The following is a 27,880-nucleotide window of genomic DNA, read 5'->3' as shown; positions in this document are numbered from 1 at the left end:
AATACCCATTTCTACAGATACGTTGCATGTTAATTTCTCTATCTGACTGAATCAATAAAATTGCCAGTATGTAATAAATCATAAAAGCGTTCTAAACAACTCTAAACAATTAGATTATTATTTATTTATGTAGAGACCTGTTTATTAATGTATAGGTAAGTGCCATTTACAAATCCATGTACACATCCACATACAAATCAATATTCATGCGTAGAAAGAGGACCGGAGGTAATATCCTTAGTCTATGTGAAACTGCAATATTTGTAAAAGCTAAAGCAACTTAAAGAAACATCAATTCACCGATTGTCCTTCACATTTTTAATTAAAAATTAATACGTAAATATTTAGGACCCATAAACTGATATAGATAAGGGGGAATGGATCGTTAGTAATGCGGGCTACCAGTCCCATTGCTAGCAATATACCCTGTCAGGTTGACCTCCACGCGGTTCTCCCTGGTAATCATCGTGCTGAGTTCCATGTGTATTCATCAAGATGGGCTGACTGACCTGCTTTTTTCATTATTCACCTATCATCACTCACTGGTGCTCCGCCAGCGTATACCGTTAGCGCAGGCGGGATTACCATTCCATTAATCATGCATTAAAAAAAAACAGATATAGATATGTTGTAAGATTACATCACTAGTGTATTTGGGACATCGCTAGAAGTGGACACTGATTGGTTGTTTAATAGTAATGTGTAATAATGGCTGTCTGAGTAACGAATAAATAATCTGCAATAACTAAATAAACCATCTAATTATTAAGAGACTATAAAAATATAAAAGACAAACATATTTTAGATTAAATTTTAATATTTCATTTCAATATCATACACGATCAATAGATTTAACTATCAATTATCACGCATCAAATGTTGCAGTTGTGAAATTGCCGCTAGAAAAGAAATCTCTACCCAACAAGTACCTGTAGTTTCCAGGGGAAACCACGTAGAGGTCCACCTGATAGGGTATATCGATAGCAATAGGGACTTACCTGCCCATTACCATACCACATAAATATATATATACCATATAACAATTCCTTTTTTCCGACCACTTTGTATTAGAAAGTAGAAGTAGGAGTTCTATAAGGTCACTTTTTCTTTATTTAAAGCCACAAATAACGAAAGAAAAAGTATGTCCTAAAAGTATTCTTAGGAATTTTCGATGTTTAACGAAATTTCATATTTTAAAATTTCATAATATGTAATTTGAAATACCTCAAATAATAAATAATTTAAATACTAAATATTCAATTCTCGCTATACTGATAAGTAGCGCCATCTGCAACATCACAGCATAATAAATGTACGAGATTAGAAAGTCTAAATAGGAGATTTTTAGCTGCATATATACCAAAGATTATTTTTTTACAGTTGGCAACTCTTGTCTGTTATATCAAATATCAATTTAATGTATTTTAGGAAAAAAAGGTTAAAATTCCAGACAAATTATCTTTTTGAAGACTAGGCAGCATGGTATCCGACCTTAGCCTTTTCCAAACTTAACAAACGTAAAAAAAAAAAAAAAAAAAGTGACAGGGAATTAAGTTTTAATTACAAAAAAAAAAGGCGGGAAACTCGAATAAGAACAAGCGGGTTTTTTAAATTTTTTTTATTAATTTATTAAAACTATCTCTATCAATTCTTATTATTGAATAAAATATTATATTTTCACTAAATTCAGCGACAGTAATATAATTAGCATTCATGGGGAAGCGCAGTTGTAGAAAAAGGAAAAAAAAAGATGACGATTCAGGTGATGTAGACCATGAACCTTGTAATGACAAGGATATATATTCGGAAGATACTTCTACTGACTCAGAATCTGAAATTGATAAGATATAAACCTTACTACGTCACAGATTATATTAGAAGATATCCCGAGGAATCCCGGGACAGAATTTGTTGTCTTTGTAGAATCCTCAGATAGTCAGAAAACCATTGGATCCAGAGACTTGCTCTCACTCAAAACGATTTAATAAAGGGGTAATCTTAGATCTATAAATAAATTCAAAATCGGAGTATTAAAAGCCAGACTTTTTTTTTAAATAATAAAATGTTTTAAATGTACCATTTTAAGGCATATTCCTGCTTCTTCAAAAAAAATTAGAACAAAATATATCTAATAAAAAAATATATACTATGATATCCTAAGAAAATTATTGCATTAAAAGAATTTTAAGAAAAAATACCTTGACTCATGGATATAATCAAGACAATTTATCTGTATTACAATATCTATCAGTCAATATATAAAATATTATATTATTATTATTATTATTTATAAAACTTGTACAACTGGAATGGAAAACGCTGTGTACACTGCAACACACAAGTGTATCTTTAAAAAAAGAAAATAAAATGATCAAAATTCAGACCTTTTTTTACCAGATATACTTAGCACTGAATTATTTCCAAACTGGGTAACAAACTAAAAAATAAATGTAGACCTAATTTCAATTCTAAATTCTGATAACAAGAGTTTATCACTTTTATTAATCAAACTTATTTCACTACATAACACAAAGAGACATCTATTAACAGAAAAGTGTTTTGAATGTGTTATATGATACATAATAGACCTATTTCACAAAATTCAATCGAGACCAATTAACTTCATATGTCACAATTTTTAAATGAACATCATGTTCACATTGTCTCATCTCAGAAACTTGGCTAAAACCACATTACAAATTAAAAATTAAAGATTATTGTATAGAACCGAAATGATTGTGGGGAGTAGCTTATTATACATAATAGTATTAGATATAAAAAACTTCATATTTTTTCGACAATTCTTTGAAACTATAGAAAGTTAATAATTCTTGGTATTCAGTTGCCAGTATTTACTGTCCTACCAATAGTACACCTATTTTAAAGGTCAAATTTAAGTTCTTTTTGGAGTCTCTTCAAAAATCATATCTGGAGATTTAAATGATATTCAAATACAAGAGGTAAAGACATTCTTGATTGTTTAGATTGTAATGACTATTAAATGATAAGCAAACTACTGTTGGCTCTCATATTTGGAGACCCAATGGCCTTGATTTAACTATGTATCCCCATCCATATCATTAAAATGTATATGATCTCAAAATTATCACCTGCCGACTTTTATAAAATAAACACAAAGAACTCTTCATCAACTCCGTCACAACATGCATAATCCTTTTGTTAAATCGTATAAACCTACGTCTCGTTAATTGGGATCTGAAACTGTTAATCGATTACTTTTGGATTTCTAAGGCTGATGTCAATGAACCCTTAAACAATTACAATAGGTTCTGTAAAATTATTTTGACAGCTCTCTCTACATCAAATAGCGGTGCAAATACTTTAAAGAGGCACAAACATATTGTTTTGGAATAACAGACAGCTGTCAATGATAGTAAAGCTCTTACCTTAGGTTTAAACAAAATGATCTCGATAATTACATATATAATGTTAAAAAGTTAGTAATTAAGCAAGTAAGACAACAGGGGTACAATTTTGTTCCAAATTTAACTTTCCACTGTTTGGCAAAATATGAGAACAAAATCAAAAATCATTTTAAAGATATATCATGGGTCACATGATTTTGAAATATACTATTTTGAATTTTTGATGACAAACAGTTTAATTCTGTTAATTCATGAAAACATTCTCAATTGATAATCATATAAATGAAAATATACAGCTAGTGGCCTTGATCGCTTAACATACAATATGTTTCATTGCAATAAAATAAACACTAAACACACACACACACACACACACACACACACACACACACACACACACACACACACACACACACACACACACACACACAGTACTGCTTTGAATACACACACAGAGAGACACACACCACACACACACGAATGGATTTATAATTTTCTTAGTAATAGAGAAGTGTATGTTAAAGTAAATAGTAAATTAATAGCACACACACTACTATATATTTTATATATCTATAAACTTTTCAATTTTACAGTGTGAACAACTTGCAATTTGCCGATGAGTTAATTTATATAAAAGGAAAGAATATTATTGATATGCAATTAGTGTTAAATGAGTCATTAAAAAGACTTGAGAAATATTTTACAGATATTAGTTTAACCAAAATTAAAGTAGTTGTTTTTCATCAAGTTCATAAATATGTTCCATTAATGAATATTATATATAATAATCAAACTCTTCCAACAGACTGTATTAAATGATCAAAATTTAAAATGGGATCTATACGTTGATTGCTTAGTAGATCGTGCTTTAAGAGCCACTAATATAATAAGATCTGTAATTGGTCGTAACTGGGGAGCTGATCCTAAAATTATCCTTTTACTTTACAAATCTCTTGTTAGAAGTAATTTTGATTACGCTTTCTTTTGTTATGCCTCAGAACATAAATTAGTAGAAAAACTCAAAAAATTCAAAATATGAATTTAAGACTTATTTTAGGTGCTATGTATACTTCTCCAATTATCTCAATGCAATGATGTAATTTGCCTCCTATCCTTCTTCGTTTCGAATACCTAAAACTCACTCTTCAAACAGTTTCCAATAACCCACTCATACTCAAATTATTAAATTGCCCCATTTCTATGTTTTTGAATAAAACTATTGTCAATGATTTGAATTTACAATGAATATAACATCTATAGTAGTAAGATACTTTTGTTATAATGGCCTTTATGAGAGTAAGTTCTGTAAGATCAAAATTGTTATACGTAAAGACATAAAAGAAAAGCACGATATGTATGAATTTATCAGAATTTATTGACTACAGGCAGATATATACAGATGGTTCCAAAAATGCACTTAGCACTTCAGTGGCTTTTTACGATTTGTCAAATAGATTTGGTCACGGTATAAAATTTCAACTTTGGCTAATTTACACAGCAGAATATTTTTAGCATTAGAATACATAGAAAAACAGGTACTATATTCGAAATGATTATAATTACAGATATGATAAGCATTCATTTCATCATCAAACTACTTAATTCAAGAAAAATAAATATTATCATCTCTCTTAAATATATGGAAAAGATATTATCTTCATCTGCTACCGCGGTTTGGGAATAACAAGTAGACTTGTCAAATTATTAATTCAAGTGCTGCTCGTGTTCAAGATTTACCCCTTTGTTACTCAGATTGTAGTATTGGAATACATAAAATCGTTACAACTAAATAGGAGGAGCATTGGACTCAAATATTACAGACTAAAGGCAAATGGTACCGCAAAATTAATTGGCGTATTGGAAAACCGTGGTTCTGCAAAGGAAAGGACACAAACAGAAAATTTTACACCAATATTTGTAGATTACGAATCGGCCACGGACATTTCAACGAACACCTGCACCGAATGGGCATGATCGCTTCCCCATCATGCACATGGTGTAACTCAAATACAGCCCAATCTCTACATCACCTTTTTTTGATTGCTCTGAATTTGTCATTCAAAGACACATTATGTTTGACGAACTTAGGATTATCTTCAAAAAACCCGAAAATATCGCACTCAATCCCGCTTCTCTTAAGTTTCGCTATTTTCACTTATATTACTACAACATTCAAGGAGCTATAAGAATACTTTTATTGAATTGCAAGACAATGATTTTTTATAATTATTTATTTTTAATTTGATAAATCCACTGGTTTAAGAAAACTCAAGAAAAGATATTTATGAAAATGTACTTACCGTATTTGACAAATGAAATATTGAAGATTATGACAATAATTGAAGCGACATTAGAAAAATAAAATTCCAGACAAATTATCTTTTTGAAGACTAGGCAGCATGGTCTCCGACCTTAGCCTGTTCCAAACGGAACAAACGTACTAAAAAAAAAAAAAATTAATGTATTTTAGGTTATAATATTACTCCTTACATTATTTATATAATGTTTTCTTTTTCTATTTATTCTCCCCTCTTTGAATAATTATTTTCTAATCCAATATATTTATAATCTATACTATATAAATTCGATATTTTAACACAACACCATCTTTTCAGGCAAGTTAATACATGCCCGATAGATAGGACACGATAAAATAATCCTATCCAGTATATTTCTGTTTGATAATTAAAATGTACTGCATTCGCTCCATATTTACTCTTATAAAACGTCATCAACCTATTACTGCGATACCAAAAATAAATATATTGAAGACTTCATTCAAGTCTGAACTGTCGAGATTTTATTCAAAAGTAATTGAAGATGAATCAGGTAGTAATTATTTTGTGGTCTACATTATTTGCATGTTCTCTGTTTACCTACATAAAAAGTAGAATTTGGAATAGTAATAACAAAATTTTTATTATTAAGCATACATTATTTATTTTTTATGCGATTTGGAATAGCCAACTAACAGGCGGCTTACTTGGTAGAAAGTGGTAATTATCACCTATGGACATCAACAGCATCACTTTGGATATTACAGAATTATACACTTTTCTGAAGACTATGGTGGTTTGTTTTGTTTCCTCTTCTCCATTATGAAATTTCATTGCAAGATACTTTTCATGCAACAGCCATGCAAGTACAGCTGCTTGTGGTTAAAATGTTTAAGACAAAAGTAAACAACTTTTATACAATGTCTCCCTCTGGTAAATTCTACTATGCTATTTAATTAAAATAGTATAAAAAAAAGGCACACAGACATTCCTTGACAGCTATATTTTTACACCTTTAGAATATTTTTGTGCTAATATTAATCTTGTGGATTTCTTTACCCTATTACTCTTTGCTATAAGAAAACAAAATAAATAATATATTTAGCTTAAACAGAATACTTCACATCAAAACATGTTTAAATTCAATTTCAGATAACATTATAAATGAGCTTTGTAATGGTGATCCAGAACAAGAGAAAAAGTTAAGAATATTAATGCTTGAAGTAGAAGTAATGCGACAAGATGGCCGATGTGCACCTAATATTTTACTAAGTAAACACTGGCAGCATCTAATGCAATTAGAAACTAGGAATCAAAGAACTAAGTATTTATTATACTTATGGAAGACAGAAAAATCCAAGGAAAACCAGAAAGTAGGTAATATAATTTTAGCATTTTGGTACTAAATCAAATTATGAAGCTATTGCAGCACTTTTAAAATTAATAACTTACAATATCCTTCATAGCTTAGAAGTGACCTAATGAATACTCTAATCAACATATACATTACATTCAATATTATAGAAACTGATATTTTTCATTAGCTAATTAGTAACAATTGGGCCTATATTGAGAATATTGTAATCTTCTCAATACATATAATAATAATTTTTAATAATAATTTTAATTAATAATAATTTAATAGTAATTTTTTTTTCTCTAATAATTATAATTGGATCATTTAGGCCAAGAAAGAAGCCAGAAGAAAGCAGTTAGAAGAAATGCCACCTGAAGCAAATAAAGAATATCCAGATGATATCACATATGGAATTAGTGAGAGGTCTTTATTTTTACGCATCCGTGACCAGTCAATAAACAATTTTGATAACTACAGGTATACCCTTAGATTCTTACATGTTCTTCTTGTTTTAAAATGGATTAATGATAAACATGAAGAGGCAATACTAACACCATATTATTTTTTAGGAATCTACAAGCAATTATACATGGGCTACCTATTGTCATAGACTGTTCATATGAAGATTACATGGTTTACAGAGAAGCAGTGAATGCAGCAAAACAGATGACTTTTCTTTTTGGAGACAACAGAATACATAGGGATCCATTTAATATACATCTGTGTAATGTGAATACGGAAGGAAGTTTCATGAAACAGCTTGAAAAAAATATACCATCATTAAAAGAGTCATGGTTCCCATTAAATATTCATACTAAAAGTTATTTAGATATTTTTCCCAAAGAGAGATTAGTATATCTTACACCTCATTGTCGTGAAGAACTAACAAAATTTGACTATGATGCTGTTTATATTGTTGGGTGCATGGTAGACAAGGTAAAGCACTAACAATTACCTATCTGAACTAATTGTATATGGATCTAATATTTGCACTATATTCCTTTTAGGGTTATCATTACATAATTTACACTATGGTGCATTATTATTAGAAATTGCAAAATTTTATTAGCATTAGTTACAAGTTTTACACTTGAGATTATTACACTTTATATAGAGTTATGAATGAATATTATAAATGTGTAGCTTGCAAATATATCTCCTCATCGACAATTCATCTTCACAGACTTGAACCTAAATGGTTACATACAATGTGGTATTAGAGAAATTTTCTCCCACCAATGCTCAGGCTGTGGGATAAGCTCCCTGCCGAGGTCTTTCTAGAGACTACAGTAAGGGCTTCATCAAAAAGGGTATATTAAAGTGTCTTCAGGATCTGCAGCATGCATTGATATCCCTAGTGTTGCAGGCATTCATAGGCTACAGTGATTGTTTATCAGACAGGCTGTATTCTTGTTTTCCATTTTTGTGATATAAAGAAAAATATGTATGTCAATGTAGACATTGTAAATAATAATAATAATTTATTTTCTTCACAATACCAGGAGTACATTTATTGTTTTAAATGTAATTGAATTACAATTTATTTTTCTTGATTGTACTATTAAATAATGAATTATTTTTTAATGTAATAATGATTGATTTTTTTCTGATGAGTATAATAATGTAAATTGTCATTTCTGGATTCAATCACTTCAGACCAAATATTTTGAAATTTCTTGTTCTTAGCTTTAGTCATTCATTGCGTACTGTCTTATGGGACAGTTTTATTGAAGTTGTCTACTGCCATGGATGCTTTTAAGATTTATTGTTCAGCACTTACATTATTAAAGTATATAGTTTTTTTTATACCACTGAGATGGCACACAAGCATAGGGATGATAAGCGGTTTCCGTAGCCTATGAACGCCTATATTACCAGATGTATTACGCGTGTTATTTGTTTATCACATTGTCCACGCCAATTGACGTTCTACGACGTATTTAAGGTCATTGCTTTACTTTGTAATAAGGGAGGGGTGTGTATCTTTATTTTTGCCTCATTTTTATATAGCACTTACTGAAATTTTAGCTAATAAAATTTTACTATGGTTTTAGGTTAATAATGAACCTCTGTCTCTAGCAAAGGCTAAGAGAGATGGAATTAAGATGGCGAAGTTACCTCTTGATAGGTATTTGGAATGGGCTCCAGGTTCCAAGAAAAATCTTAATATAAACCATATGATACCAATACTTTTGGATTTGAAGTCGACTGGCGATTGGGAATTTTCATTGCGACACATTCCAAGAAGAAAATTGATGGAAACAAAAATATTAGCAATGCAAAAGGCATTAAAAAATACTCAATTATCAAAGGATGAGGTATTTAACAATTTCAAAAAGTATTCTAACCTCAAAGGAATATCATCATTTAAAAACAGAAGGTCAAGTTCAAGGAAATCATTGTATGATGATGACTAAATAAATCCTTTCAATTATAAATAAACATAGATCATTTAAACATGTCTTTATTTTATCTTACATTAACATTTAACATTTTTCTTTCATCCGTCACATCAATGTGTATTTCACGAGAAAAAATTCATTTTCAATTTTCCACTGGTACTAAGTGTAAGTCACATCATAAACGATTACTCTATATTTTGTACAACAAATTTTTCTAAACATTAATGTATATACAAAAATGGGAAGTCAACTGTATATAATTTTATGTTCAATATTATAGTTGAAAATTCCTATAATACTTTTATCTATTGCACACTAATAAATTGTTTACATAACTCATATGTATGCCTTAACAATTATCGTTTAATCCATAGACATAGATCATTCAACTATTTAGAAAATTTAGTGCATATCTTCACGATAATATAGTAAATAAGGGAAATATATGAACATATAAAAAATACCTAGCAATATCTATCAATATAGTAAGGTCTAAGTAGACTAAAATGCTTCTGGGAAGTTTTTATATCTAAAGTCATATAACTATGTGCGTATAACTAGAATGTAACATTAAAATAAAATGTTTATTGTGGTAAAGTTAGAGTCCGCATATCGACATCAGCAGTTGTAGTCTCTCGTTGTTTAATTGTGGCAAGTATTTCCTGCAGATTTGACGGCAACGCTATGTCTGCAAGCGGAACGACTGTAGCTGGCGGTGGGGTCATAGGTCGAGACGGGGAATAAGCTTCATCCTGTAATGCATTTAGGTATAATGATATAAGGATATATTTTATACTAGCCATCCGATAAGTAGACAGAATTTTCGAAAATAAATACTATATAGCATTATATATATGATTCTTTATATTGATATATACTTTTTATTTATGAACCGATTGAAATAATACATACCTATATGTACTAAATGTTAAGTGGAGCAAACCGCAACATATTAGTGGAAACCGCATTAAAATCGGTTAAGCTGTTTCTCATATTATCGTGCACAAATGTAAAGATACACAAAAATTCTTAAAAGCATTGTTTTGGGTCCTGTTACGTTCATAAAGCACCACTATAACAGTTTTTCATTCTTCCATGTACAAACAACGACCAGTAACGATTTTATTATATGTATTGATTTATAAATAGATATATAGAATGACATATAATAATAATAGTGTTTTAGATCCATTAAATATCAGTTAAAACATCATTACACTTACTTCGCCAAGAGAGGAATCTGCTTGGGCCATTTTTAGAATTTGTTGTTTTTGTTCCTCGATTTGCCTATTGAGCTCTTCCATTTTATTTCGCAACGTATTTGAAGTCGGCGTAGGAGTAGGCACTTGAGCATTACTGTCGCTGCTTGAGGAGCCAGGACTGTACGCTTCTTCGTCGTCTGCCGATGCTGAATAAAAAAAGTATAGTAATAACTTCTATTATGTAGCATAGACAATTCCATGATCCATGGTTGTCACTAATCCATAAATGATGAATGTACATGCCAAATGTGTATGTGTTTGTACCTATTGAGATGAATAAATAAAGATGGAAGTAAAATCAGTTTTTGAGTAAGGCCGACTGTCAGGTCGACCTCCACGTGCCACCCCTGGAAACCATCGTGCTGAATTCCAGGTTATTCATCATGGTGGCCTAACTGACCTGTCTTTTTATTCTCATCTATCACCTCTCACTGGCCCGCCCAGCCAGCGTATGCCGTTAGCGTAGGCGGGGTTACCATTCCATTATCGTCCATTGAAAAAAAAATACTGTGGTAGTACTTGACTTAGGTCGTGCAGACGTAGGAATAAAAACTCTTTATTGTTCTTTTCAAAGAATGATACAGATTATAAAGATTAACAGTATGTACAAAAAAATAATAATAATTAATTACATAAAAGCAAGATAAAGAGACAAGAATTGGCGGCCTTATCGCGATGTCTTCCAGGCAAACTTAGAATGAAGAGGAATAATTAAAATTGTATGTGGTATGTAGTCGATTTTAATTTATATTCAAGTCGTTAATCATCAAAAGAAAAGAGTTTTTGAGACTATTCAATTTATAAAGTTTTTACATACAAAAGTCAAAGAAAACTATAAAGTTACTTTGTAAAATGTAAATGCACATACCTAAAGAGGCGGCTATTTTGTCTTTAACTGAAGTAGAGAGCGCTGGTGAAGTATACGATGGCAATGGGAGAGGACGACGGCGCGGTGATGTCGGAGGAGTATATGTACTCCTGCTTACTATCGGTGGTGTGTAGGACCGTTTACGTGACTCACGTGCTACCTGTAAATAAATAACAAAGTATACTTTTTTACATAAAGTATTTTACAGGAAGCGCAACCGGTACAATTAATTTATAAGTCCCATTTGTTTTAAACGAATGAACATGAATAATACTATTTAAAAATTATGATTTTCCCATGTGGAAATTGTTCCATGGCAATTTACAAGACTACAACAAAAATGTTCAAAATGAGGAAAATAACACTTTAGAATTATCATGTACGGCACTGGAGGGTCTCTGTAATGACTATGATATTGTTTGCATTTATAGGTTACGGAACTTTACATTTGTTTGCATTATAAAATACGCATTAAAATATTAGTAAATTCAAAACCATAAAATTTCTTTACAATAATATATCTATTTTTATAAATAGGATAAAACTAGCATGTAAAAAAGTTACCTACAAAACATGCTTTTGTTATCCTAATATTATAAATCTGAAAGTAAATTTCTTTGTTACCTTATAGCGCTTTAACAGCTTAACTAATCGCTATGAAATTTGATAATAATAATAGTAATGGAAAAGGTTATAGGCTACATTTCGTCCGTCTCCGTCAGTAAACATGTCATCCCGGTCACACGAACGAAGTCACGAGTAAAAGCTAGTATAAAATATTTGATAACTACAAATGCCCTCTCCATTTTTCTATTTAAATTTTGACAGTCGTATTTATCATTTAAGTATGTTTTATTAAAAAAAAAAAAAAACATTAACGAATTTGTGACGCTTTCAATAGGTAATAAATAGGATAATAAAATAAGATGTATAGTTTACATTTATTTATTAGGTAAAAAATAATAGGTAGTTTTATACATTTATTATGTATCTTAGGGTATGCCATATTAAAACTAGAAGAGTTCTCAAATATAAATAAAAAAATGGAAAGGGTAAGTAAGCAATATACAGCATACAACAATATGAACTACTTCCAATTGTCAGTTTAGCCTATACTGGTCATTACTTGGATCTTAACTATAATTGTGACAGTATTTGAAAAGATATTAACCATAAGCGTAAGTGTGCAAATACTTTTGTGAAACTGCCTATCGACAAGTCCAATAAAATTAAATACAACGTATTTATATAAATAACTTTATTTTTTACATATTTTATTATCTTGTTTCTCTATGGACTAACCTTTGCTGGAACAATATCTTTAGGAACATGAGGAGCCACGCGCTTTTTTCTTTGCCGAATGACTATTGCTATTAAAAGATGTGTTTTCACTTCTCCAAGCCCTGGACCTTCGAGGGGAAGCAATACAGGCGGTAAAGTGGTATTCGCCGGCAACGGTACAATGTAAAAATCTTTTACGGACGTTGTACTCGACACCTTCACTACACCCAACCTATAAACAGAATGGCAATTTTATTATGACCGCTTAAATACTATACATGCAATTCACTAATTATAAGTAAACGTAATGTTCACATCATTTCCATTTTAATACAATATTAACATGTTCTACTATAATTGATTGCGATTTCTCGATGGAATTTCAAATAAGCATTATGTAACACTAGCTAACGATAATGTCGTTACACAATGATAGTTTATTACGTTAGCTCATTTATGAATATTATAAGAACAGGGTATAACTTAATTATAATTGTTATATTTCTTTATATTCCTTGCCAGTGTACTGTATCTAACTTGTTATTGGAGTTATATCGGAATCATAAAGCGGGTTGTAGGATAAGGCAAATGAAAACTCGGAAAGAATTTTAATAAAATAATTCTTTTTTGAACTACAATTAAAACACAATAATTATTATAATAAAAATATATTGGAGTTATTATAATAATTATTACGTCATATGAACACAATACGAACCTATTGCGACTACTAAGATAGCTATATAGTGCAATATATTGCATTTTCTCTTCATCATTCGCAGCCTGTAGTTTTAATATTACAATATCTTTATTACTAGCTCTCTTCATTTTTCCGATGTAATCCCAAACCGTATCTGGATTTATTCTTCCAACGATGTCCAATTCTGTGCTCAGATCTTCTTCTAAATCTTGACCATTTCCCGAAACCTACACATAACAAATACGTGTTGAATATACATACATTAGAGTTTTTATATACCGTCTATTTTTACCCTAAGAAATGTTTTGTGTGGAATTCAATGATTAACAAAATTTTTGGATTTCCTAAGACCCCTTCAATCCATAATTACTTATTTCTCTTTTAATAATTGTTGAATTATAATTAATATAACGATCAGCAATATATAACAAGTATTTAAACATTCATTATCATCTCAATTGACCACTACGAAGTGGGTTCAAAGCAAAGCTAAATAGATAAATATATAAAAAGGGGTTTCTAATTAAAAAAAAATCAGTCGTAATACATACTAAAAATAAAAATTAATCTACCATGAATAAGCTCTATAATTTATTATCGCAGTACGATGTGATTTTATCGTAATGAATATGAAACCGTATGCAAATGTACAAAAAGACAATTTTCCGTGGGCGACCACGTCGTGGCAACATCCACCGCAATTAAATCATTATACAATTGCATACATTTTGCTTTTCTATTATACTATGCCGTGCTACGACAATTAATAAAAACGACCACAGAATATTGTGAGAAGTCTTATCTAATGCTAATACATTATATATGCTAATTGTATTGTAACAGAGCTTCCAGTTAATAAAAATTGCCAAAATTTGTATTTTTTAACATTCCAATAATACTAGGACTAGGCATTGATGTTTGTTTAATTACAAGACTACAATTTTGATACAAATGATCCTATTAAGAACAAACCAATATTTTCATCTGTATGTTCACGCCAGATTCCTTATAAGGTAAGCAGATAGGTAATTTTTTTATACAAGTCAGAAGAGCAATAATGTTGGCGGCTCACTTGATGGAAAGTGGTAACCGTCGCCTATAGACTTGAACAGTACCATGGACATAACAGAGTCATACTGTGTCGCCTATGATACCCTTCATTCGTTGCCATTCCTAAGGACTAAGATATTATGGCCGTGTGGTCCGGGCACAGAATAAGCCATCCCGTGGGTGTCGTAAAAGGCGACTAAGGAAAGGCGAGGGATGGGCAGCAGCATCCCACTTAGAACATTTCTATAGCCAAACTGCGGTTGAAAGTCCGCCTGCCAAGCGTGGCAACTACTAGCAAAACCCAATTTAAAGCTGACATCATGATGAAGGTATTATGGTATATATAAATATATATTTTTGAAAATCCAGTGAAAATTGCTACTACGACAGGGCTAGAGTTGTTGGTTAAAAGCGTTCATAACATTAGCTAAACGAAGTGTGGCAACGTCACTATTAACTGTTTTCAAAAACAAGTTACTAATTTTCGATTTTATTGATTGATTTTTTTATACCTATGAGGTAGTAAACAAACATATGGCTCACCTGATGGTAAGAGGTTACCGTAACCTATGAACGCCTGCAATACCAGAAGCATTATGCGCGCGTTGCCGACATTAAAGAAACCTCTTTCTTTTCTTAAAGATTCCTATACTGTACTGTCATGGCAAAACTTATGAGAGCTCATCCCATAAACTAAGCGTTCGTAGAAGAAAACATTTTTAAAGCGGCGCTGTATGCGATTATTTAAAAAGTTCTCTGATAACAAAACGTTAATGATGCTATAATATTCTTATTAAGCTGTTAATGAAAATTAGGATTTAGATGGTAAAAATGTATTTGAAAATTTCGAAACAAAATATGAAGTAGGTAGGTGCAAAGTTTTTAATGGTAGATTTATATGCAATGTATTCTATGATTAAAGTTTAGTTCGCTATCAGAGTACCTTTTAAATAATAAATTAAAATCATTAAAAAATGTTAAAATGTTTTTGAAAATTGTGAGATAACTGCGACGTTGCTATACTTCATTATAATTACACTAAATTTTCGTCAATAAAGCAAATTTAAATATCAGTCGCTAAATTAGTGAATTAAAATTTAAATACAGAATGAAATGGTAATCTTTAGCATTTATGAACATTTACTAATACGACGAGACCAGCTGTCAAGTTAGTATGAGATTCAAATTTGTTTTAGTTAAAAAATATGTTTTTTAGAGAAAAATGTTCATGTTTTACTGATGCAACACTCATAATGGGGTGCTAATAATTTTGTCTTCAACTTATATGTTAATAAATAATAACCTCATGCGCCGCTACATAAAACCTAGCCACGTCAACCATATTGATACACCCATTCCACACAATTGCTGAGGAGTTCTCTACGGTACTGCTTGGCTCTTGATCACTCTCTGCTTCTGTTAAAGAAACAAACAAAAAATAAAGTATTTATCAAGACCAATACGCCATTATATATTATACCTAATAAGTACACAAACTTATACCTGATATCCTATCTTGTTTTCCCAATGGCTTTGGAATTGGCAAAGTAATATTTGTATTAATGGAAAACGATTTTGCTGGATCATACTCTTCACCAACAAAATCATCAATTTCATTCTTGTAGCTATCTTCAAATACGTCTTCTCTTGATTTTCTCAAATCTTCCTCAGAAAATGCTGAAGTGATCATAGGTTCATGTGGATCGTACTCAGGATGTGACTCTTTTAACATTGCTGACTTTGGCCGCTCAACTGAATCTGAATCCGTAGAACTGCAAAATGTGAATGTACAATTAACGTAACGTAACGTAAAATTATTAATGATTTTGAACGATTATTTCTTTAGATTTCTTCTATAGATTATAACAGTAAATATTTTTAAACTCAGAAGACAGATAATCTAAACAGAAACATTGCATGTACCGCGTACCATACATAGCACTATAAAATTGTTCGACCTTGAATTTATATGACGCTAAAAGTTATTGCGTCACTCATTAAATCATCTTATACCAGATTATAAGGTATGAGGAAATCGAAAAACACTATTTAAAATTTTACTCACTCATTTTTATTTTTACTTGATGTATTTTCTTGTGATCTAGAACGATGCTTAAACTTTTCATCAGTACTATTTGAGTGTTTAGATCGAGATCTTCGTCGCCTTTTACTACTATCTGAAGGCGAAAGTCTGTTGGAAGGTGAATGTCTTCTTGAACGCGTTCTAGATCGCGATCTCTCTTCGTCCCTGCCTTTTGAAGTTGATCTTGAACGTTCTTGAGACTTCGATCTCCTTTTAGACTTCGCTCTTGAACGAGATCTGTGTCGAGACCTTTCAGAATCAGATTTTTCTTTGGATTCATTATTGGATCTATCTTTTGAAACAGATTTTGTACTTCGACTCTTTTTCTTATCTGATCTACGGGTGGACCTTCTACCGTCATGAGACTCTTTGCTTTTTATATCCAGTGTTTTTTTACGAGACTTTCTCTTCTCAGAATCTCGTTTAGATTCTCTACTGCTCTTTTTAGTATGACTAGAGCTACTATCCTCTCTTCCCCTTTTTCTGCCGCTGCTATATTTTTTTTCTGTGCTTTCCTTTTTGGCAGTATTTCTGAAAAATATACCATGTTATGGATATATTTCGTAAATGACATTTCATAGGTGACAAAAAAACAAACAATTCATATTTAACAAAATCATAAATGACTTGCTAAGATATATCTCTGAATAATATCACAATACTTACGGTTCCTGGGTAATTTCATTTAGAACATCTTCACCAACTGTTTTGTCATTTAGAACTGCTACTACATCTTCCACAGGTACATTCGGATCAAGTTCTGTAGAGACGGATTCCTTTGTTTCCATTACCTAAAATAATAAAATGGAAATAAAAAATACCTAATTCTAATACAATTTAAAATTATAATTTAACAGTAATTAGTACCATTGTGTTGAGAAAAGTTGGTAAAATGATTTATGAATATAATGCGAAATTATGTCATTATCACTATTGAATAATTACCTCTTCTCCTTTATGCGTCTTTAAGACATAAGTTTTATTGGCCGCTAATAAATCTAACTCTGACTTCTTTATCAATTCCAGCTGATGTTTAGCCTCCTGATCCCTCCATTCAGCTAATTCCTGGCTTGCTAATTCTTCCGGAGATAGCCTCACCTTAAAAAATAATATAAATTTAATACAATAACAATAATAATAAATAAACAAACACAATAAGAAAATAAATAATGTTCACCTTACCAGTTCTTTGGGTGTAATAACGCGATCACAAATTTTCTGCCACAGGGAAAGATTCTTGCGATCTTTAATATTGAACATTAAAGATCTATACTTTGCTTTATATTTCATTCCCACATCTTTGAATAGTTCATGCAATTCGTCTTCAGTATCATAAGCAAACTGTTGTATTTCTTCCTCACTGAACCTAGGTCCATCATGTTCCGCCATCCGTAATGTCAACTGTTCTTGCAACGCTTTCCTCACATTTTCACGTATTGGTTCGGGCGAATTCATTTTACGTTTATTATCTGAAACGTCTTTTCTGCGCGATGTTGATGCTGTGACTGAAGGAACCTATAATGTAATAATTATCGTAAATATGCCAAATAGTATGAGTAATCAAAATGCAAACAATTCCGAGGTTACCGTGATAATGTAAGGATTGTTTTGGTAAAGTTTCCATCAGCTTTTATAGACACAGATTTGTCACATGGACAGGAAAATTAATTACGTGATCTGCATATAAAACATTTCAATTGAATACGCGGGGCAAGTCCATGAATTTAAACATTGTTTTTTGTTTATATTGTTATAATTATATAAACAAAAAACAATGTATATAAACTTTTTTATAATCAATTTTTTTTTAATTTTTACCTTTTCATGTGTTGACTGAGATCTATTCAAACTCGCGCGAACCAATTTACGTGGCTCATTTATAGTTTTTGCAAAAGATGTGCTTGCTTTAGGGGTGTCAATATATGAAAGTGCTTGTGACTTAGGCGTCACAGGCGTTTTAGGTTGAGAAATAGTTTTTGAATCCTCTTTTGGTGTTTTTTCTTTAGGAATTTTTTCTTTATTTTCAATCTGATGAATCTTAGCAGGTGGGGTTACAGACGGCTGTTCAATCGATTTTCGGGAGATTTTCTCGAAGTTGAGAGTGGTTTGTATTTTATTTGGTTCATTAGAAAGTTTCCGTTTTGATACATTAGGTTTGATGGTACTTAAAGTTCCAGGACGCACAACTTCGAATGTTGGATTCTTTTGCAACCATGCTTTCAAATTTTCTGCTGTAGGGGCATTAGGTCCAGCCAATAACCTTCCAGATTTACGTTCGTACACTATTACCTGTAAATGTATTCATTAAAAATAAATTTAAAAAAGAATTACATATACTTTTTCAGTTTAGTTTTTAGTTGGTAATTAATAAATTTAACTACTACTAATGCTTACCCTCGAGTCTGATTTTTGCTTTTCTTGAGATTTTCCTTGTTGTCCTTCACTTTTAGAACTACCTTGACTTCCAAGAGAGTCCTGAGCATGTTTTAAAATGCATGAATCGCTACAGTAAATACTACTAGCTCGGGCAGGCTTCTTACATACTATGCAAATAGTTTTTGATGACAAAGCATCCTTAGTAATTGGAGGAGGATTGATTGCACCTTCGCTATCACTTCTCTTTTGGGATACAACCTTAAAAAATAATATTAGTTAAAATTAATGTTTATCTATGCATTATTAATTTTTTACACAATAAGAATATAGCTTATTATATACTATTAGATTTGTTAAACACAAATTTTAAATTGCACATTTATCTATATTTTAATTCAAATGAAAAAGCAAGAATTCCATAAATATTTTGTAAATAATAGCATACAATCATTGTCATTTTTACAATTTACTTACTTTGGCAACAGTTTTAGATGATGGTTTCGTTTTCTTGACGCAATTAGGGCATCTCCATTCAATACCCTGTTCTTCCATTTGTTGGCCCATTGCTTTTGTTATATTAACACATTTACCATGGAACCAATCTTCACAACCATCACAACATATCATAAATCGGTTGTTATGTGGCTGTTTACATATACACCATAACCTATATATAAAATGACTAATATAAATAAATGTAAATTATTATCAGGGTGTTAGAACCTCAAATTTTGGACACCTTTGATAAACCTACAGCATCAAAAGGTTTAAATCAATTTCCATAATTAGCCACTGCAATATCAACACACTATTTGACACAGACAAGAAATCTATTCTTATATTTTGCAACCTAAATGTTCTAATACAATATCGTTGGATGCAGCAGTTCTCTTCAGTGAATGCAGAGATTTCTACCATGGTATTCTTAATATATCTTTAATCTATATATTATGAGATTCTTTAAAATGGATATTAAAGGTTCTTAGGGTTTGATATTGTGCACATGATGTATCAAGTATTGTAGGTGTCCACATGTAACTTCATACCAATAAGCAGCAATTATTTATCATCATTGGTAAGGTATGAATAATTATGGAATTTCATTCTAGATTGTTCAAAAAAATCATTGACTACAAATTGTTTTTTTTTCTTTTTTGCAATATCTTATAGATTGCGAAATCAATTAAAGCAAAGATATTACATAATTAATATACAGAAAAAAAATACAGGAACGGACATAAGAGAAAATTTCATTTTCGATCAATATCAAAAAGAAAAAAGTTCCCAATTTGTTTGTTTTTTTACGTTTGTTACCTCATAAAACTGTCAGCTTTATGCAAATTGGGAAAATTATTTTTTTAACAGAAAAGATATACTTACAAATTGGTTGTATAAAATTTTTATCAAAATCAATTCAGCAGTTTAGTTTTTAAATCAAAATAACTGGTTTTGTTACAATTGAAGTAATTTTTTTTGTGGGACACAATCTTTAATTACTGAAGTATATATATATATATACATATATATATATATATATATATATATATATATATATACACATACATATATATATATATATATATATATATATATACATACATATATATATATATATATATATATATATATATATATATATATATATATATATATACATATATATATATATATATATATATATATATATATATATATATATATACACTAACTGAAAAAAGTGATAAACTCTTCTCTATTGAAATAATATAATAATTATGATTAATAAATTACAAGTTAAATGTAATGTTCTTGAAAACATCAGTAACAAAATGTACATATCTATATATAAAATAATTTTCATTTTACTAAAACTATATAACATTAATTGTGTTACCTGTTAGGATCATCTTCAGAATTCCAGCTTTCTTGAGATTCTGCAGATATTTTATCAACAACTGGCATTACTGATGGTGATTCTTGTTTCTTATTAGAAAGCTTTTTATTTATATACTGTTTTGATACAGTTTGCAATTGGGGCTCAGGTGTAATAGTTACAGGTGTGACTGGTACTGATGTTGGCAATGTTTCAGTATTGGTAGTAGTTTCCATTTGACTTTTTCGTTTTGAAGCTCTGGTAGCTGGTGCCTCAATAGGTGGCAAAGTAATGACACGGCCATCTCGTCGAACAATTTCAATAGGGTCTTTACGAGATACAACATTCTTAACAGATTTAGAAAGAGTTTGTGCATATAGATTATTTGATGCTTGTGTTTGTTGAAATTGTGTTTGTACTGGAGTTTTAGGGTTACTGTCTACTTTGCCTAAAACTTGTTTGTCTATAACTTCTTGCAGATTTTCTGAACTTTCTACCAATTGTGCAACATGCATTAACAAGTCTTCAGTTAAGCCTTCTTCTTCTGGCTGCAATCCCCCAAGTAAATCTAGAGTTGGAGACAGTGGTCCAGCTAAACTTGGAAGAGTATTTGCAGTAGATATATTTGGCTGAATTTTAACTGGATTAGCAATAGTTGTTGTGTCTTGTAATATTTGTGCTAAACTTGCGTCATCTAATTGTGGTATCAAATCATATCCTTTTGAAACTTTTTCAGCAGGATTTATTATTTTGTCTTTTTGCTTGGAGTAAGTTCTATGTGAAACCATAGTTTTAGGTTTATCTACATTGTCAGGTTTAACATCTAATTTTCCTTCATTTACATCTATTGGCTTAGAAGTAGCACTTATTTTTTTATTATCTCCAGGCAAAGCCTCTTTATCAGCAGTTTTGGTTGATATTTTATTATCTGTTGACACTCTCCTTATAACATCTGGTGTAGAAAATAATGATGTCATATCAGTCAACAAAGCTGTAACATGAGCTGGTGTTTTCTTTTCTTTTTTAACTGATTTAGGAGTAGGTTTAGAAACATTCTTACTGAGATCATTAGCTGTAGAAGTAGCTTGTGGTATTTCTGAAGTGGGAATAAGACTTTCAATGTCAATTTCAGGTTGTTTTTTTTCTAAGACATTTTTCTGTGAAGACTTTTCTTTGTTTTCTTTCCTTACAAGATTTTTATTGGCCTTCAATCTAGATGTTATTTTTGAGTCTATTTTAGTGGCTTTTGTAGGATTTACACTTTTTAGAATTCTTGGCTTTAATTTATTTCTTTTAAATTTCTGTGTAGGTACTCTGTCTCTTGATTCTTTATAATCAGAATCTGAATCCCTATCAGGAATACTATCTCCAGATGAACTTATTGACGATGATTCAACATTTTCTTCAGTCTTTCGGACAACATTTGAAGTCTTCCCTACATCAGAAATATGCTTAGATTTCGACAATACAGTCAATGGCTTATTTAGTACATCACTACCTTTTAATATTACTGGGGTTTCAGTAGGATTTATTACAATCTTTTTACCTTTTGGAATAATTTGTTGTTCTAGAATAGTAATTTTCTTCGTATTTGGAACAGGTTTTGGTGGTGGCGTATGAGTTATTTCAATTTGTGGCTCATCATATCCTGAGTAATTATCAATTCTTTGTGGTAATGTTTGACTAGGGGAGGTGAGGGTGGTATAACAATGGTCATTATGGAAACCCACTAAACTATTTTCTCTTGTTTCTATTCTCAATGACTGAAGCATTTCAGCACCACTATCTGTAAAAAAATATATTATAAAATGTTTTATAAAATAATGTTTCAAATCTTCTTAAAGCAGTTTTAGTTTTCCTATTACTACTACTTACTAGTGTAATAGACCATATATACATTTTAGTTTTGTCAAATTTGTCAGGAATACCATTTATCCACAGATATAAGCATTTGACATTGCATCTACCAGATTTAGATCAGGAATACATTCAAAATCCTATTGTATAAAAGCATATCTCTCAGAATTTTCCATTTACTATTTTTATTTTAACTTAAAATGGCAATCAAGTTGATAGTAAATTTGATGGAAAGTGGTAACAAACCCCTATAGATATGAATAGCACCTATGTAGATATCATTGGTGATAAAAATTAATCAGTGGGATACTGCCAGAATATTTTATCAAAATCGGTTTTATTTTGCAGAACTCCATATTACTGGTTAGATGATTAGAATTATTTTGTTTAATTCCACTCCCACTAGTAAACATGCAACTACCAACAACTTTAAAGATTGACTACTATTATTATTAGTAGAACTTTTAAGACCTTCCAAAATATAATTTGAATATTGTAACTTACCATATTTAATGATACTGTTAGGTTCATCATAATAGCTATCCACAGAAAGTGTTACATGAGGCACTTTATCATCTTCGGTTTCGGAATCCGTAGCATCATCAGGCCTCCCTTCATGGCCAACACGTACTACACTTATACCAGCTCCTTGGGAGCCATCACTGCCTATAAATTCCATTGTATATACGATTATTTAGGTAATTTTTTATTTGCATTTACCGAAATGTTACAGACTAGTTAAAGCAGTATAAGATAAATTATAAAAGTTCATAGAATAAATTATAAGATTCTCAAAAGATTCTTATGCATCTCTAGGAAATTGTCTGAGTAAATTTAAAAAAAAAATATTTTGGCGGCAAAACATACTAATAATAAAAACAATCTATAATATGAAAATTAGAACATTTTACGTTAAATACTATTAATTAATATATTCTCAAGTATTGTGTACCAAAATAATGCTATTACCTACATTATAAAAATTATGATACAAAGTACGAAAAAATGCGAAACAAATTTTATAATATAATAATTTAGACAATGTTATAATGAATCTATAATGTTATATCAATGTTATAATCTTATATAATAAAAAAAATAGCAGATTATTAAATTTTACCCATTAAAGTCCCAAGTAAGTTCTGATCAACAGAGAGTGATCCATCCTTGTTTACAATAACAACAACAGAACTATCAGCTTTTGTAGAAGGTCCATTAAGATCTGTATAATTAGTTATCACTGTGTTTGACATTTTTCATTATAATTTACTGCAACTAACTCAACGTAAGTCCTCTATTTTTAGCCATTTTAGACACATGCACTGCTTCTATTTATGACGCATTCTATAGTAGCACATTCGACGCCATTTTGGAATCAATTTCGACCGTGGTGGATGCGTACCGCGCCGAACACAAAAAAATAGTAATGAAACACTTAAAATTCACTATGTTGAATCATTGTTACGTATAAATTATACAGTTATATGATAATATAGACCCTGAAAATACCAAATTAATCATGAATATTTTATAAAACTCCTCAAAACGCGAAGAAATCCATGTATGTACGAAATAACGTCAATTTAAAACATTAACTGTCGTAGTGTTGCACTAATGAAATAATAAATAAAAATTTGATAGCAAATAACTTAGACATGGTTAGAAAGAGAATGCTTAAGAACAAGGAATTACATAGTAGGAATGATAAAATAAAAACTGTAAATTATAAGATTGCCTCCTTTCTTCTTATGCAAATATAATTAGTAAAAAAAGGACGAAAGATACACCAGCAGTTGCTATTTTTGTCAATTCATAGCTGGCTAGTGTATTCAAAATGTTACACGGCTATATAACCCTATCAAATTCAGATACAACCTGCTTGCATATTTTCTACATAAGCTGTATCGAAATTATAATCTAGTCATATAAAATTTGTCATTGTAAATAATTGACATATCAAACATTTTCTACACACTAGCCCGCTATAAATTGAAAACATTAGCAACTGTTGGCATATCTTTCATCCTCTTTTTACTGATTATATTTGCATAAAAAGAAAGGAGGCAATGCTAAGGTAGGGACGTGAGATTAGTGGAAAAGGATTGATTAAATATAAATAGATTTCCTTTATTCATTATTGATTTGTCAAAAATTTATATAAATAAAAATAAATAATTGATTACTGCGAAAAATCGATGTTTTCTATTATTTATAAACCTACATGCTTTTCACATTCCAATAATAAACCTAAGAGATTCATATAAACAATTTATCAGATTAAAAATAACCAATTCAAAACTAAAATCAAAGCGAATGTTCCTTTAAACTTTCAAGGTAAGGAATAAGAAAACCAAATATCATTATTGATACAAATTTTTTATACCATTAAACGTTTTATTATAATAAAAATGAAATGATGAGCTTCCCAACAAAATGACAACCTTACTGTCTCAAAAACTAAAATATAAATCATATACAAAAAAAAAAGACATAAATGTCCAATCCTATTTTACATTTGACTGAATAGTATTAAAATAAAATACTTAACAACAACAACAGGGTCTTCTCTTTGCCCATCAGATGATGTGTGGGCGGGCGAGGTAGGAGCCTCGGGGCGTACCCCATTACCCCGGCTTCTACTCCGGAGGCGACGACCTCCGGGTCGCTCAATTTGCAGCCGTAAAATACTTAAAACAATAATTAAAAAAAAAAAACTAAACGACTGCGTTCTGGTCTTAAAAACTTAATTACAATTTTTTTTTATCTGTTGTATAAATGGCGTTGTTTATAAAAATCATTTTAAGCGCGTAATTTATGTAATCGGTTTATGAAAAATGGATTAGTCTAATATATAAAATCTCGTGTCGCAGTGTTTGTTACCAAAACTCCTTCGAAACGGCTTTATCAATTTTTATAAAATTTTGTGTCCATAGGTCTGAAATCGGCCAACATCTATTTTTCGTAACTCTCAATGATAAGTGTGACCCACACTTAATTTTTTTTTGATATTTTTTAAATTTTATTATGATTTAGTATTGAAAAATACATACAGATTCAAATTTTCACGCTTTTACGATCAACCCCTGTTGTTTAATCGCGATTTTTACATTCCGCAATTAGGTTGCAAAAGGACAATCGAATATAAGAATTGTAGTACGATATATTTTCATGTATAGTTCTAGAAATAATGTTTATGGTAAAACAACGTTTACCGAGTCGGCTAGTATAACAATAAAAATCGATTTTAAAAAATCAATTATAAGGAAATATTAATCTATTTAAATATAAATAGATTTTCTTTAACATCTCTGTGCTAAGGTATTAATAGTATTAGTGCTAGCGATGAGTAACTAGCCGAAATTTTAATAACTTAACTATCCGGCTATTTATGAAAGAAACTATTTTACAGAAATATGTGACTACACCCACACAAGTGTTAAAAAAATATTAAGAATTATAATAACGAAACTACACACAAAATATTTATATATAAATAAAGAATATAAAATAAAATAAAAAAAATTCGTATTATAACAGATTCATCCAAAATGAGTGTATTAAGTAGTGTAATGAAGTGATAATGATGGATGGATAATGTCGACTCTTCTGTAAGAAGACTGGGGCCATTACGAAATCTTTAGACTGGGACCCAGCTAAAGATTCCGGCTGTCGCAAACATTTTGGTTAAGCTGTCGCCGATTATCATATGATAGATGTTAACTTGACACAAGTCTTGAGACTTCTAGGGACTAATAAGTATTTAAATCTAAGAAAAATGACCTTGTTCTTAGATTGAAATTAATCTACAACTCGAAATCGATATCTGTTGGTTACCAACAGCCATGTAATTATAATAACTACAAAATGCTCAATGATACAATGGTCTTCATTATATTTCTAAAACATATATTTCTTTATAAATACTATGAGGTTTCGACAGTTTCTGAACGTAAGTTTAGATGGAGTTTAATATTGCTATCTATGGTTTTAAAGAAATAAATCTATTTCAAAATCTTTGTAAATTTATTTCATAGATATCTAAATATATCTATAATATTTACAGATGGGCAAAGCACCGGGTTTAAACCCGGTGCTTTGGTAAAAACCCAATAAACACCCATAAACTCCCATAATCACCCAAAAAAATAGGTTTTTACGTATTTTTTTGAAAATATGTAAGTAATACCAATAAATTATTTTTATAAATTGTATTGATCAATTCTACAATATTAAATAAAACGTTAACTAATAATATTTCAGGAAATTTTAAAAATCTATATATAATAAAATGAAAGTAATTAATTTTCAGTGTTTTCATGTTGCAGTTGATCAACATGTTGGCCTTTTGCTTCCCGTAGATACTTTAAAATTTCTTCATAACACCTCGTTCGCACACATGGCCGTATATATTTAAATTCTTGAGCCACTAACAGTCCGAAATACTCATTTCTTTTATCCTCTTCTCCATAAATTAAGCATTTAGAACAGTTTGTTTCTTCTTTCAGTAAATTTTCTTTTACTTTATCCTCGTTTTTTTTATTTGTTGCGACGACGCTGGGTAAATCATCTGGACACTGGGTCTCACTATCGCCAAATATATTTGGAGATCGGCTTCGGCTACGGCTTGGCAGACATTTTTTTCTTTCTACAATTTTAAATTAAATTTATTAGAATAAATGCTTCGAACACACGCGATCTAAGTACCTTTTGTGTTTATTATACCTTACCTACCTAGGTATAAAAAGAGTACTTACGTAGATTTTCTTTTATTAACTGTTTTATACGAAGATCTTGATCTCTCAAATTAGCATCCATTTTACTTCCAGTGATTATCAACTAAATTAATAATCCACAAAGTATTAAATAACGTTTTTATGAAATATTTAGCACAAAAACAATACCCTTTAAATATCGATCGTCAGTAACTGTGGCTGACTTACCTATATTCTAGCAAGCAGGACTGCCAGATGTGAAGGGGAAATCCCCAATAAATTGTTGCATGTGACTGATGATGTGAGCATGTTCGTTTCATAATAAAAATGTTGCCAGGTAACCAAAAAGTCGTATGTTTTTGTGCGAATTACGATCATAATCTTTACGATCGTACATTAAAAAATAGACAAATAATAG

At 30.4% G+C, this 27,880-nt stretch overlaps 2 protein-coding genes across 3 annotated transcripts; one reads left to right on the top strand and one right to left on the bottom strand.

Moving 5' to 3' along the window:
- The first annotated feature begins 5,839 nt into the window (after nucleotides 1–5,839).
- Nucleotides 5,840–9,476, top strand: LOC113518387 (mitochondrial ribonuclease P protein 1 homolog). 2 transcript variants are annotated; one of them, XM_026903288.3, is made up of 5 exons: nucleotides 5,840–6,215; nucleotides 6,815–7,035; nucleotides 7,348–7,496; nucleotides 7,589–7,955; nucleotides 9,074–9,476. In XM_026903288.3, the coding sequence occupies exons 1-5, from the start codon at nucleotides 6,077–6,079 to the stop codon at nucleotides 9,434–9,436; spliced, it is 1,239 nt and encodes a 412-aa protein (XP_026759089.2). In that variant the 5' UTR covers nucleotides 5,840–6,076; the 3' UTR covers nucleotides 9,437–9,476. The 2 variants fall into 2 exon arrangements, with proteins under 2 accessions (XP_026759089.2, XP_052757939.1); XM_052901979.1 differs by lacking the exon at nucleotides 5,840–6,215 and adding an exon at nucleotides 6,300–6,458.
- Nucleotides 9,468–24,353, bottom strand: LOC113518386 (death-inducer obliterator 1). The gene is made up of 17 exons (XM_026903285.3): nucleotides 23,871–24,353; nucleotides 23,255–23,416; nucleotides 20,915–22,679; nucleotides 19,516–19,708; nucleotides 19,060–19,299; nucleotides 18,484–18,954; nucleotides 17,848–18,180; nucleotides 17,611–17,763; nucleotides 17,332–17,456; nucleotides 16,648–17,196; nucleotides 16,086–16,354; nucleotides 15,886–15,998; nucleotides 13,551–13,759; nucleotides 12,854–13,064; nucleotides 11,552–11,711; nucleotides 10,645–10,829; nucleotides 9,468–10,173 (listed from the first exon to the last, which is right to left on the bottom strand). Exons 1-17 carry the CDS (start codon nucleotides 24,001–24,003, stop codon nucleotides 10,006–10,008), a joined length of 5,439 nt encoding a protein of 1,812 aa, XP_026759086.2. The 5' UTR covers nucleotides 24,004–24,353; the 3' UTR covers nucleotides 9,468–10,005.
- Nucleotides 24,354–27,880: the final 3,527 nt, after the last annotated feature.

The sequence above is a fragment of the Galleria mellonella genome, unplaced genomic scaffold (assembly GCF_026898425.1).
Source record: "Galleria mellonella isolate WM207_F2 unplaced genomic scaffold, CSIRO_AGI_GalMel_v1 utg132, whole genome shotgun sequence".
Classification (NCBI taxonomy): Eukaryota; Metazoa; Arthropoda; class Insecta; order Lepidoptera; family Pyralidae; genus Galleria; species Galleria mellonella.
Note: the sequence above shows the minus strand (reverse complement) of the source record. Positions and strands in the feature narration are given on the sequence as shown.